The sequence below is a fragment of the Trachypithecus francoisi genome, unplaced genomic scaffold, assembly GCF_009764315.1.
Source record: "Trachypithecus francoisi isolate TF-2019V2 unplaced genomic scaffold, Tfra_2.0 Lachesis_group17, whole genome shotgun sequence".
NCBI classification, from domain to species: Eukaryota; Metazoa; Chordata; class Mammalia; order Primates; family Cercopithecidae; genus Trachypithecus; species Trachypithecus francoisi.
Window position 1 is genome coordinate 19,474,435 of NW_022681462.1, and position 14,502 is coordinate 19,488,936.

At 45.1% G+C, this 14,502-nt stretch overlaps 1 protein-coding gene and 1 long non-coding RNA gene across 3 annotated transcripts in view; one reads left to right on the top strand and one right to left on the bottom strand.

The window, feature by feature from the left end:
- The window catches only part of ANTXR1 (ANTXR cell adhesion molecule 1), a 246,617-nt gene that overhangs the window by 98,808 nt on the left and 133,307 nt on the right, over positions 1 to 14,502 (top strand). For both annotated transcript variants that reach the window (XM_033239294.1, XM_033239293.1), the window contains exons 11-12: positions 11,275 to 11,344; positions 12,827 to 12,905. In XM_033239294.1, the coding sequence (XP_033095185.1) occupies positions 11,275 to 11,344; positions 12,827 to 12,905 (149 nt within the window). The remainder of the gene's footprint in view (positions 1 to 11,274; positions 11,345 to 12,826; positions 12,906 to 14,502) is intronic.
- Positions 1 to 14,502, bottom strand: part of LOC117099782 — a 211,724-nt gene that overhangs the window by 6,448 nt on the left and 190,774 nt on the right. The gene's annotated exons all lie outside the window — the stretch shown is intronic.

Genomic DNA, 14,502 nt, shown 5'->3' on the forward strand with positions numbered 1-14,502 from the left:
CACTCATTTGAACGTAGATGTTCCAGAGGGTGTTGTTTTCAAAAACCTTCCCAATTTTCTAGAAACTGTACTTCATCTTAGAAAACACCTGGGCTGCAGGGCTGCTGTGGGCACCCTAAGGAGATCATTAAAGTGCAGATGGGGAGGGAGGATCGAGGGCAGGAGAACATAAACTTCCCAAACAAAAGCCTATTGTTTCCTTTGTCATGGGTTAGAGTTTTGCCATATATTGGTCAAAGGTACTTAACGCAAGCTGGATACATCCCTAGGGATTTGATATCATGTGAAGGTGATGAAATGCTATTTGTGTAACTCAGAATGAAGAGACATAAAGGAGCATATAGTCTCATGTTCTTCATGGGGATGCCCATCAGAATCACCAGGGAGCTTCCTCCAAGTGATAGCAGCTACTCACTGTTGAGTACCTACTCTGCACCTGGTGCTGGGCCAAGCACCCTCCTGTATTATCTCATTTCATCATCACCGCAGCCCAATGAGGGAGGAGTTATTTGAATTCCCATTTTGCTGACGAACTCAGAGTGATTGAGTGCCCAAGTTCATGCAGACGGCAGGGGTGGAAAGGACTTGAACCTGGGCAGTCGGACTCCAAAGGCTTTAGACTGCTTCTCTACATTGCCTCCAAGACACAGATCCCCAAAGATCCCTGGGTTCACTGACTCCAAATGCCCAGGTGACAGATGTGTGCCTGATTCAGAGATGCTGATTTCAACAGATCCCCCTTATTTTGCAGACAGATAATTGCAGCTCAGAGAGATTTAACTGCTTGCCCAAGGTCACAGGGCACATTAGTAGAGAAGTCAAGACTTGAACCTAGATCAAGAGAAAAAGCCCCAGACCAGGGTAGGAAGAACTCCAGGCATTAGAGGTCAGTGTCTGCAGCTGGCTGTGTGACCACAGGTAAGGCGCCTCTCCTCATTCCCCGAGTGGCCCTTTTTCTCGCACTTCAGGAGCATCTTGTGTATCTGGTGGTGTTTCCCCTTTGGCCCTCTTTCAGAGAGAGCTCTGGTTTTTGCCCACTGATTTTTGAAGTGGCTCCTGCAGAGACTGTGTTAGTGGATGTTCCCATCTTTCATTCCTACAAAAATAGATACATTGCAATGTACTGCCAAAATCTAGAATGATTGGGGGACAAAAGGGAAGCTGTCACTAGAGGTAACTAGGTGGCAAGGTTTACAGTTGGGAGTAAAAGAGCTTATTCTGGGGGCGAGTTGACACAGTTCAAAGTTAGCTGCACCAGTCCCTGGTGGACAGTCAACCTTGATGTTTCCCCTGTTCTACCAAGTTTGAAATTGACTCCAGGTGAAAATCGTGAGCTCCATGAGGACTCCAGGCATGCGCTGCATTTGTTTTATGCATGGCTGGGAGAGATTTGCTTGTGAACTTCTGAGAAACCCACCTTCCCCCTAGTCCTGCTGTCCTGTGGGGGAAAGTTGGCATCCCCCTCCATTTCTGCACCCCACGGCTCAGCTGTCATGTAAGGTGACCAGCAGGTGGATGCTGCCTCTTCCCATTGCAATACTGCTCCTCTGCTATTTCAGTAGGATGATGGAAGAGAAAGTGATTAACTCAGAGACAAGCCATACTCCTGGAACCCCAGGCAGGCTAGTAGTCTGTGTCCCTTCAAACTGATATTTTAAAAATATTTGTTCAACATCCATTGACGGAAGTTGGGCATTGCCAAGGGAAAGGAATAAAGTGCTCCTGGTGGCTCTGTCCCCCATGCAATTCAATTCTGGCAGCCAGCATGCATCCCACAGCACCTTAGTGGCCCAGGTGTGTGCCCAGGGTCTCCTTCCCACCTCTCCTCTGAGTTTCTCTGTAAATTTGTGTCCTTTAAAAAGGAGCAGTCAGCATTTGCCATAACCTGTGGCCATGAGTGTGTGGAAGGCTTTAGCCATTTTGGTAGACTTGCCACTCAGCTCCAATTCCAAAGGTACAATTATTCCGAATTTGTATACAGCCACAAGGGTTCATGTGTCAGAGACACATACCTTGTGCATGAATCCTGAATTATCCTCTACCGAGTGAAAACAAAGCTTTTCTAACATTTGTATTCTTAGCAAATTATAGCTGTTTTAAGTGCTGCAGTTATTCTGACCTCAGGATTATAAAATCTTAAAAAGCTGATGCTTCGCTTAGAAGATAATTTATAAGCTCTATAAATGTCAACAGTCAAGAATTGTTTTGGGTGTGGATTTATTGAGAGGAGAAAATTCTTTGCAAGAACCCTGAACCCCATTAGGTTCATTTCATTTCTTCACACTACCTAAAACTACCCTGTTAACTTCAGATAGAGACAAATGCCAAGTGCCACAGAATTATGTGTAATCTCAATTATGTTAAAAGTACTATGCATGGAAAAATTCTGAAATAGTATTCCCCGAGACATTAATTTTACCAGTGGAAGTTGGAATTATCAAGGATTTTAATTTCTTTTTTATATACTTCTCTGTATTTCCCAGGCTTTTATACTAATATGTATTACTTTGTAATTAATACAAATAACAACACATATGGGTAGATAATAATTTACATCCTGAGAAGGCAGACCAGCTGTGCTGACAAACAGTTCTCAATGCTGGTGTGTGCCCAGAGCTGTGAGGTCACAACCTTGTGCGGAACGTGGGGTGTGTAGCCCAAAAGACGATCCAGAGATCTGCAGGGCTGCTAGATCCCAGGCCTGCACTCGTCTGGGAATGGACTCATGGTCCCTCACCTTTTACTTCCTCTCCTTCTGGGGCCATGATGTAACCTTGATCCTCATGAACACAGTAACAATAATAACCCACTTCATTTCCTTCCAAGACTGCCCGCAGCTCTGAGTCCTGTATTGGTATTTGTATGTAAGGTATTCTGACTCTACAGCCCTCCCATCCATGTCATGTCAGAGCCTTGGCAGCAATATAGGGCCCGTTGCTGGAATGTCCCATTTACATTATAAAGCTCCACCAGGCAGAGTGGCTCAGATGCAATTCCATCTACCCCTAAGAAAACCTGGACCCATTCAAGCCTGCATGGAGGGCTTTATCAAGAGACATTCTCTTACTCCAACCAGGACTTGTCTTCCAATGCCTCTCTAGCTGTTACCTCCTCTCTCTTCTACCCATCACCTTATAACACCTCTAAACTTTTCTGGGCATTACACCAGTACCCTGCGGGCTGTGAACTACACAGTTACATCTGTAGGCCCCTCTACAGTGGGCTAAAGAAGCATATAAAGCCATGGTAGACATTACGCCAGGTTTTCTAACCTCAACACTACTGACATTTTGGGCTGGATAATTTATAGTTGGGGAGTAGGGAGGGGCCTATCCTGTGCATTGGAGGATGTTCAGCACCATCTCTGGTCTCTACCCACTAGATGCCAATAGCATTCCTCCCCCAGTTGCAGTAACCAAAACTGCTCAGGCACTGCTAGTTGCCCCTTGAGGGGCAAAATCAACCCCCATTTGAGAACACTGTACTATATTCATGTCCAAAGATCCTGTTTAGATAAATAACTTGCTTCTTGTCACACCAATATTGTAAAGCCCTGACACAACCTAATAGGTTGCAAGACTCAGTTTGCGCACACATTCACACCTTGTGTTTTGCAGGTACCTCCGTCAATGACCCCAATAGTACCCCACCTTAGTAATGACAGTTATATGCTGAGTGCTTATTAAGTGCTAAGTATTAAATGATATCATCTCATTAAAATTTACAACAGCCTATGAAGTATTACTCCCATCTTATGGATGACAATTTTGAATTACGAACAGAGTGAAAAACCTTGCCCATGGTGACATAGCCAGTTAGTGGCAGGGCTGTGTTGGGTCTCCAGAGTTCAGGCTCTTAGTTTTCTCCATTCTACTCCAGCCTTCCCCAGAGAACAGAATGGAAAATCAAAAGACATGTCCTGGGTACCTATAGCATATAGGAACTGGTAAAATAGCTACAGACCCAGGAAACTTACCTGGAACCTGTTGGCCAAGCCCATCCCCTGATCTCATGGCAACTAGCCAGGGAGGGCTTCCAAGGAAACCCTGTAACAATACCAGGTCAGGGAAAAGGTGAGGTGTGAGCAAGGGTATGGGCCATGTCTAAGGAAAAGGATGGTGGCCAGCTTGGTTCTGCCACTTTAAAGGCATCCCTCTGGCTTTAGCCCAAGATAAGAGGACATTACAGTGGGTATACTCGTTCTGAGGATGTTTTCCAACTTGGCCCAACCAACCTACATTTCACTGCCATCCCTTCCCATTCGGTTTTGAATCTTCTCATTTCTCCTTGACTTTACAACCACTGTTCAGCCTTTCCAAGTAAAAGCCATTCTCTCCAGTTTCAAAATCTCTTTGTCTAGAGTTTAATGTCTTCTATCAAAAGCTTGTTATCTCACTCATCTCTGAAAACCTTCTAGCCCCGGGCATGATACATGGTACATTTCTTTCTGCTCTCAGCAATGGGTCCCATTTTGCTTTGTAACAAGACCCCCCCACACACACATTTGTGAATTATCGATGAGGCAGCCCCAATTGGGCAATCAGTCACCTCCATTCTGTCTGGAGCTCCAGAAAGCTCAGCCCAGATTCTTTGAAGTTCACCAACTTGGAGTCCTGCTGAATATAATTGTATTCAGATTTTTGCACAATATTTTACAAGTCTAACTTTTTTCAAGCTGGTTACTTTTGGAGGCAGTGAGGAGGTGGAAATATTCAGCCTAACTCTAGCCTGTCTGTTGTCCCATCATTTGGAGACACATTTCCAAACCAGCTGATAATTTGGTGCTGAACAGTTATATTTGGCTCTGGAATGCCCTGAAAATGCTCCCTAGACCCAGGGGACATTAAGAGAAACAGCAAGGCAAGCTCATTTCAGTCCCTAACCTCCACTGTTTTTCCCACTACCTAATGCAAATGTCACTATGGGAATGTAAGCTGTACTTCGGGGCTTACATCAGCTTTGGAGGGTTTCAACACACCCTCCCACCGCCTCCATAAGACTAGGGATTATTTTTCTCTTCCTATTTGCCAGAAATAAATATTTATAACAAGCAAAGATTGCCAAGACTTGAAAAGTATTTGAATTATTTAATCCGCCCTTATAAAAGGATTTGCTCTGATTGGTGTTTGAACTGGCTAATTAATTTCAACCCTGGTTTTATCCCAAATGCATTAGACAGCCACCAAACTGCAGGGAAGAATTCTGGGAACTTTCTTCTTTGCCAGTCTGAAAAGGATTACATTGTTCCAAGGTCTACACCTGTAAATATACACTTATGAGTGTATGGTTCCAGAGCATGGCTTCATGCTACTTGGCATGATCAAGGCCTCTGAAAAGACACCTGAACCTTTTCGTCGAGCTCTTCATCCCTAGCCCCCTCTCCTGGAAGGCAAGCTCCCGTTGGTATCCAGCCTTGCCCATTGAAGATCTGGCCATGTGCCTCCAGAGTTGTCAATATGAAGAGCCTCAGCTCCTGGTGTGCTTCCAGCTACATTATAAGACTAGCTGGGCTTACCTTGGGCAAGCTGTTTCAACAAAACTTGGGTTTGAATTCTGGCTCTGATACAAGTGGTACAGCACTAACTCAATTAACTAACCCTTCTGACTCTCAGGTTCTCAAAATGTAAATCATATCTCTCTCAGAGGGTTGTGGAAGCATCAAACGAGATCATGAGTATATGATGTTAGAAAAAATCAACATGCATGCATGTGTGTGTATACATATGTGTATGTGTATATGTGTGTGTATCTATATACACAAACAAATTCACTAAAGCTTTTCATTTCCCTATTAATTCCTGATGTCTACAAAGATGTTAATTTGGTAGAATGATGTAATTAAGCCATCAGGAATTTTGAACATTTTAATGTTTAATCCCTCTGATTTTAAACCATACATCCATGTAGTCTATTTTAAAGGTGTGGAGACCCATGTAATAAAGAAGAATCACATTTACTGAATGCTTAAGCGCTAAGTATCATGCTTTGTACTTGAATACAATATTATGTACTCCCCACACAATGTCATCACCACTGTTTATAGATGGAGAATGTGTGTCCCTAGTCACACACTAGTAAGAGAAGGGCCCAGAGTTGACTCTGTGTGATCTGAAATATCCTCTGCCCCTCCATGTCCCCTCGGTACGCAGCTTGAGGGATGCCTAGTTCCCAAGTCTGGGGTGTTTGGCACTCTGAGATAATGACACTCATTGGCCTCCAAATCCTGATAAATCCCCAAATCCTGATCAAACTTGTCAAACTCCTATAGACAGATGCCTTGGGTAAACCTATGTCATAGGTACACACAGAATTCTAAAATATCTTTGGTAATGGACAAAGGAAATTTATGTTTCAAGATTATCTAAAAATTACATTTGGCTAGGCCCAGTGGCTCACACCTGTAATCCCATCATTTTGGGAGGCTGAAGTGGGCAGATAGTTTGAGCCCAGGAGTTCCAGAGCAGCCTGGGCAACATAGGAGACCTTGCCTCTACAAAAAAAAAAAAAACTTTAATTAGCCAGGTGTGGCACTGCACTCCTGTGATGCAGTGACTAGGGTAGGGTGGGGTGTGGGGACAAGGTGGGAGGATCACTTGAGCACAGAAAGTTGAGGCTGCAGTGAGCCGTGATCGCACCATTGCACTACAGCCTGGGCAACAGAGTGAGACTCTGTCTCAAAAGAAAATAACAAAAATTTAAACATAAAAATAAAATTTTCATTGAATGTCTGATTTCAAACTCCTACCCCTCCCTAATTTTCTCCCCAGTTGCAAACAGAAGCCAAGTGGGCCAGTCCGAGCTCCTGGCCTCTATTTCCCCTGCCCACCCGGTGCTAGTGAGCAGCGAAATGGCCACCCAGAGGGTGGACCAGCAGGGGCCTTGGCTGTCCTAGGAGTGGATCATGGTCCCACATACATCACAACACCACTGGCTTTGGCAAATGCTGCAGCGAGGCTGGCACGGCCTTGGGGCCAAACGTGGCACGGCCGAGGTGCGGCAAGGAAGGCTTTGTGCCCTGCCTCCCAAATGGAGTTCCAGGAAGGAGTCAGATGACCTGAGTTATAGAAACCAAATGGTCCTCCTTTGTTTAGAGAGAGAGAAAAAAAAAAAAGTCACTCATTTTTGTGGTAAAACGAAAACAGGCTCCAAACCAAACAATCCTCTCAGAGCAGAAAATGCCAGCTCCACAGAGCAGGCCCACAGCCTGGGAGGCTGATACACTCGGGTGGAGGAAGGTCTTCCACAGCCTCAGCAAAGCCTTCGCAGGCCTCCCAGTGAGGTTTTCCTCTGTTTTGCTCCAGAAATATTTGGTCTCCCAAGCAGAAAAGGAAAAGGAAAGGAGGGGGAAAGTGAGAAATGTCTGCCTGGCCTGGGCCACACTAACCCTCTCACTCCTTTCCAGTTGGGATGGAGGGAGGAGAGAGGAGCTGTCCAGAGGCAGCCAGAAGGGAGGCCAGGCGCTAACCCAGGAGCAGGGCATGCCAGCCTGGAGTCTCCCTGGCCGTGGCGCTGCAGTGCGCTGCCTCGGATGCTCTCCTCGGCGTGACCCAACTCTTCCCACAGAAGGCAGCCAGAGTCACAAGGCCTCCTGTGGCGGCTCTGTGGCAGCCCCGTGGCTCTGTGGGCTTGCTCTGTGGGCAGGGATCTGTATTCCCAGGTACTGCTGGTGCATGTGCAACAGGATAAGCCATGGCCACGAGGAAATAAATATAGGTTCGAGTCAACCACGCCTGTCCCAAGTTCAGTTTATTCTCTAATAGAAGCCTTCCCTGGAATGGAGAGTCTCTTAGTGAGGAAAGTGTAATGCAGAGTTCATTTCCAGTCTTGGCTTGGCCTCTGGCATTCAGTGCAACCTTAGATCACTGTCATCTCTCTCAGCCTCCATTTTGCATCTGAAATATGAGCCTAATGATCCCTGCCCTGCCTTAACTCACAAGGTTGTCATCACAAGGAAACAAAGCGCAGCTTCTATCAAGGCTGGTGCTTATAGCCTATTAGATAACCACACAGACTCTGCAGCCAGACTGCCTGGGTGCAGATCCAAGCTCCCATGGGTAACCGTGGACAAGTTACTTAATCTCTCTATGCCTGTTCCTCACCTTTAAAATGAAAGGAATAATACACCGTCCTGATAGCTCTGCTAGAAGTTTAAATTTGACTAAGTGACATACAGGAAGTGCTGAGAGACCGCCTGCATGCAACATGACCTGGCAAGTCTGGCTGTCATTGCAGATGCTCCTTGACTTAAGATGGGGTTACGTCCTGATAAATCTATCATAAGTTGAAAATACCATAACTCAAAAATGCATTTAAAACACCTAACCTCCCAAACATCATTGCTTAGCCTCGCCTACCTTAAACATGTTTGAAACACTGACATTACTCTATAGTTGGGCAAAATCATCTAACACAAAGCCTGTTTTATAAGAAAGTGTTGAATAGCTCATGTAATTTATTTAATATTGTACTAAAAGTGAAAAACAGAATGGTTGTATGGGTACTCACCATTAATATACACAACTGAAAGTACCTTCATAAAGTCACAATATTGTTTAAGTGGAACCATTGTTAAGTTGGGGACTGCCTGTATTATCATCACAGACGGAAGGACATCTTGAAAATAATAATGCTTGGGCCAGGCACAGTGGCTCACGCCTGTAATCCAAGCACTTTGGGAGGCTGAGGCAGGTGGATCACAAGGTCAGGAGCTCAAGACCAGCCCGGCCAATATGGTGAAACCCGTCTCTACTAAAAAAGTACAGAAATTAGCTGGGCGTGGTGGCAGGCACCTGTAATCCCAGTTACTTGGGAGGCTGAGGCAGGACAATAGCTTGAACCCGGGAGGCGGAGGTTGTAGTGAGCCGATATTGTGCCACTGCACTCCAGCCTGGGTGACAGAGTGAGACTCCATCTCAGAAAAAAATATATAATAAAATAATAATAATAATAATGCTCAATTCAGGTACTGCATGATCCTACACTGTCATCATATGCTTTATAATTTTACTCAACACAGCGTCACCATTCCTGCAACAATCCATCATCTGCCAACAGCTGATTCTAAATATGGGGGTAACCTCCAGTAGTTCCCTGTTGTGCTTAGGAAAAATTTCAAAAGCTTCATCACAGTCTATGTGGCCGTGATCATCTGGCCCTGCTGCATTTTCTAGCCTCGTTTTGAGCCATTGTCTGTCTCATTGAGATTCAACAGCCCTCACTGGCCCTCTTTTAGCTCTCAAAAGATCTGGGGTCCTTCTTGCCCCAGGATCTTTGCAGTACCTCCCCCTCTCCCACTCTACCCCCTCACCCGACCTCAGGTTTCAGCTTAAATAGCCTTTCCTGGGGCGGAGCGTGGGGTGGGGTAGGGAAGCATTTCCTGAAGTCCCAGATGAGGGCCAGACCCCTCCTTCTCCTTTTGTGTGCTCATCACAATTATAATTACATAACAGTTTGTGTAATTACTAGCATGTTGGCTCCTTGGACAGGGTACTTTATCTGTTTTGTTCATTGCAAGCCTTAGCACATTGCTTGGCACATGGTACACACTCAAAGAATTTATTTCTTAATAGTGTTAAATAACTGTCTTTCCTGCCTCCTATAAAATCCATGAAAGCAGAGACTGTGTTTCTCCTCCCAAAGCCTACATCAGCCTACATCTCTAGTATATAGTAGGTCTTCAATAAGTATTTGTTGCATGAACGAATAAACAAATGACCTGGAGGCCGGGCGCGGTGGCTCACGCTTGTAATCCCAGCACTTGGGGAGGCCGAGGCGGGCGGATCACGAGGTCAGGAGATCAAGACCATCCTGGCTAACACGGTGAAACCCCGTCTCTACTAAAAATACAAAAAACTAGCCGGGCGAGGTTGTGGGCGCCTGTAGTCCCAGCTACTGGGGAGGCTGAGGCAGGAGAATGGCGTGAACTCGGGAGGCGGAGCTTGCAGTGAGCCGAGATTGCGCCACTGCACTCCAGCCTGGGCGACAGAGCGAGACTCCGTCTCAAAAAAAAAACAAAAACAAATGACCTGGAATAACCTCCCTAACTTTTCACCACTTGAAGATTTTCCTGTACATCTTCTTCCTCCTCTTGCCAACGGGGACATTGTGCTTAGCACTCAGATGTGTCCTCTTAACTCCCATCCCAGGCAGCTTCCTAACCTTCACTCAGGCAAGAGTTTAATGTCAGCTATATTCTGCAGTCATGACTTGCAGATATCATAAGAGACATCAGTGTCACCACAAAAGCAGAATATTATCCTTTAATAATATATGTATTCCTTTGTGTCTTCTAGTTATAGGAACTTGTAGTCACAGCCTGATTAATGACACAGATCTTATTTATCTTCATTTCATCTATAGGCCCTACCACAACCTTTTTGTACAGCACATGTACCTGATAAAAGCTGAGGCTTGAAGGAATGACTATTATATACTTAGTATAAATTCTCAACCCAGAAACTGGGATACAATGAAGTTCTTAGGGAGGTTGAATTAAAGCCACTTTAAGCTTTTTCCTGGTCATCCATTAGAATAAGTACAAGAACTTCCCTACCCCAAGAGTCCCCCACTCTGATCCACCTTCCACAGCTACATCTGCTACAATCTCCAAAACCATCACTTCAGTTTTACTCAAAAACCCACCAAAGTTCTTTCTATAACTTACAGAACTTTGTCCAAATCCCTCAGGCTAACTCAAAGAACTTGACCAAACTGTCTATACTGATCTTTTCAAATCCTTCTTATAGCCTACCTTGGAACATGCCTTTAGTATGCCCTGTCTTTGCTCAATGTCTCTTCCCCATCTCTGCACAAAAGCATACCTCATGTTTTGTGCTTTCCTATGACCTGACTATGACAGCCGTTTAAAGGAAGCTCCCTGTCTTATGAAGCCCAATGATGCTTTGGTGAAGTCATTTGTCAGCAAACTTTTTCCACAAATATGGTTTCTCTCTCAAACTAGACTTAGATATGGAACTCCTTAGGACCAGTCTAATATTTTCTTGTTTCCCCTCTGTGATTCCTGCTCTATCTAGGAGTTCACCCACTATTTTCTCACCAGTTGACTCGACTGCACGTACCACAGGAAGCTATGATTCAGGCAGGAGCACTTGAGTTCACTGCTAATGGGTTTTGCAGCTCAAGAATTTTTAAGCTCAAAATGATTTTTGTTTTTCTGGTATCTCCCTGGACTTGGTTGATGTTCTCTAGAAGTCACTGAATTTGAAATTATAAGCTCACCTCCCTCTTCTTAATCCAGTGATTTCCTTTTTGCAGATGAGAAGCCCTTTTCCGTGGAAGATACTTATTTACTGTGTCCAGCACCTATCTTAAAAGAAGTTGGCATGTAAGTTTTCACCAGCAACAGAACCTTCCAGCCAGGGAAGAGAGAGAGGAGGTGTGGGGGGACAGGGGGAAAGAAAGCATCTAGAGAAAGTGCAGCCTGTCTCTAGGTTCCTCCAGCTTATGATGGAGCCAGTGTTTACAGTGACCCAGACACCAGCATAAGTGTTTTACAAGGTACATCATTTCATTCCCCCAGGTTCCCCATTAACCAGGTATTCCCACTATCCCAATTTTACAGATGTAGAGACTGTGGCTGCCAGACTTTAAATAGCTTGCCTAAGGTCATAAGCAGTGAGTGGAAGAGTCCGGGCTCAATCCAAGGTCTGTCTGGCTTAATCACACCTACACTTCTAGAAAGTTCTCACACACTTGACCTCGCTCTGTCATCACCATTGCCCTGCTAGATGATTGTTATCTCCTCCTTAGCGAAAGGGAGGCTCAGAAAGGCCAAGTTGGGCCATGGCTGGTTCATGGCAAGCCAAGACCTCAGATTCACACCTTCCGATTTCCCACACAGTGCTCCTTCCTCTACTCTGCACAGCATCGGATGTTCACCCAGACCAGAAAAAGTTCCCTGAACTAATTTATGGGCGAAAATCTCATGGTGATGCAATTACGATAAGCACTAATGAGATGAGATCAAAACCATCAACAGAAGAAAGAGAATGGGCACCCTGAGCAAGAAAAGAAATACGTGGGAAATGAGGCAATGCTGGTGCAGTGAACAACAACAACAAAAATAACCTCTCCAAAACTGTGTCTATAACAGGCTAGACAAAGAATGGAGGCTTTAAGGGAAAAATGTTGAACTTGTTCATCTGAATTTTGCCTTTAATCCTGTGTTCATATTGTAAAACCTCCAACTCTGGTTGCCCAGCATCAATCTGTGATGCCACTGATTTCACAAATTAGCTCAGTGTCCATGCTGCAAAATGCAACAAAACATAAGGTCAGTTTCAGGTGAGTGTCTTAGAGTGGGAAGAGATAGAAGGCAAATTCATCTTCTGCTTTACCTCTGTGAGTCTGTTGGATGGTAACAAAGCCACCCCCATCAAATCACTGAGAGTCCAGATAACAGCAGTAGAATATCACATTTATAGTTAGCCCAGTTTATCCCCCATTGACTTGGACTATTTTTAAAGAATACTTTGTCCAACTACAATGTGACAAGCAAGTTAAATGAAAGTAAGCTTTGCCCATTCAATGCCACTCGCTGCAATGCCGGAACATCTGAATGCACTGCCTTAATACACCAGCCACACATATCCTGACATTTCTCTAAACTTTAGAGGAGGGTGGGCTATACAGACTATACTCCACATTTCACAAAAGAGGAAACTTAGACCCCTCCTCCCCTGGAGAAGTGACTCCAGTCTCAAGTGTAGTTAAGAGCTGAGCCCAAAGGAGACCTGTGTGTCTGGCTCTCAGCCTATTGCTCATTGCACACCATGCTGAGAATCTGCTTCCCTTGTTGTCATTGCAGGAAAGCTGCACTCCAGGTCAGCATGAACGATGGCCTCTCTTTTATCTCCAGTTCTGTCATCATCACCACCACACACTGTGTAAGTCATAACTTTTCCCTTTACTAGAGATCTCATTATCGTTGTCACCATCAACGTTTCTTAAGCAGCAGCCTTCTCCAAAGGTACCCTGGAAAGATTTTTGGTTCTTCGTTCTGCTTGCTGAGCTTTGATCCCAGCACTGCTCGACCAGCCCCAGGCTGGATTGGGGTGTGCTGTACCCCAGAGTGTGTCGGGCATGTCTGTGTTAAGTTCTCCAGCTTCCGCATTTCTGCTGAAGGGGAGATCTAAAGTCACTGGCCTAAGCAGATGGTAAGATGAGCTATGTCTGTGCAGTAGTGAGGGTGGAGGCCCAGATAGAGGGGGTTTAGGAGAGAATGGATGGAAGGGAATTGGACAGCATATACAAAAGAACGTCTTAGGCAGTTCGTCTCTAAAGGGATGCAGGAAAATGGGTATGAGCTGAAGGAAAATGTGGAGTTTGGGGAGGTCATTTTATTTAGGATGGGAGAATTTGCAACTTGTTTATTCTTGTGGAAATAATCAAGGAGAAAATAGAAAACTGATGAAGCAGGAGAGAGAGTGGGGAAGGAGCCCTTACAATAGGGATTGTGAGGCAAGAGTAGGGACTGCATTCTCTCTCCCAGCTCTTCAGATAGCCCTTCTCTGGAGCCTTCGCATCAGGTAGTTTTCATTCCTGGCTATATGTAAAATCAACTGGAGAGCTTTTTAATAAGATTGGTGCCCTGACCTCATGCCAGACTGACTGAACCTAAGCCTCTGGCATGAGCCCCAGCTTTGGTGGTTCCACCGCCCCCTCAGGAAGTTGTCATGTGCAGCTGTGACTGAGAACCCATCAGTCTCTGGATTTGGTCCTGCCCACTGTCAGTGTCTCAGAGCTCAACCTGTCAGGGGGCAGTCGGGGCTTAGTTAGCTCATGTCAAAACCTCAGCCTTGGCCAGGTGCGGTGGCACATGCCTGTAATCCCAGCACTTTGGGAGTCCGAGGTGCGTGGATCACTTGAACCCAGGAGTTCAAGACCAGCCTGGGCAACATGGTGAAACCCCATCTCTACAAAAAATACAAAAATTAACTGGACATGATGGCGCATGCCTGTAGTCCTAGCTACTCAGGAGGCTGAGGTGGGAGGATGGCTTGAGCCCGAGAGGCGGAGGTTGCAGTGAGCTGAGATTGCACCACTGCACTCCAGCCTGGGTAACAGTGAGACCCTGTCTCAAAAAAATAAAAATAAAAAAAGACATCAGCCCCTAACATGAGCATTTCCAAAATAACTTTTGTCGGAGTATTCAGTTTCTTTAACTGAATACATTTCTTCATTAGCTCATTCTAGAAACTAACGTTTGGCCTGATGGTCAGCTTAGGTAGTTATTATACTATATTCACTTCCTCATTGGCCTTTGGAAGCTGTGTTGATAGAACCCCTCAGTAATTAGAGTTGTGTCCTTAATACCATCACAGTTGGACAAGAAAGAACAGGCATGCACTGAATGTAGATAATATAGAAATGGGTTATCATAAAAGAACAGGAAGCCAGTCCTCATGATACACAACAGTCTCCCTCCTAATGCCCCCAATGCCAATTTTCATCTTGTGTGAGAAGCAAACCAATTTTCTTGAA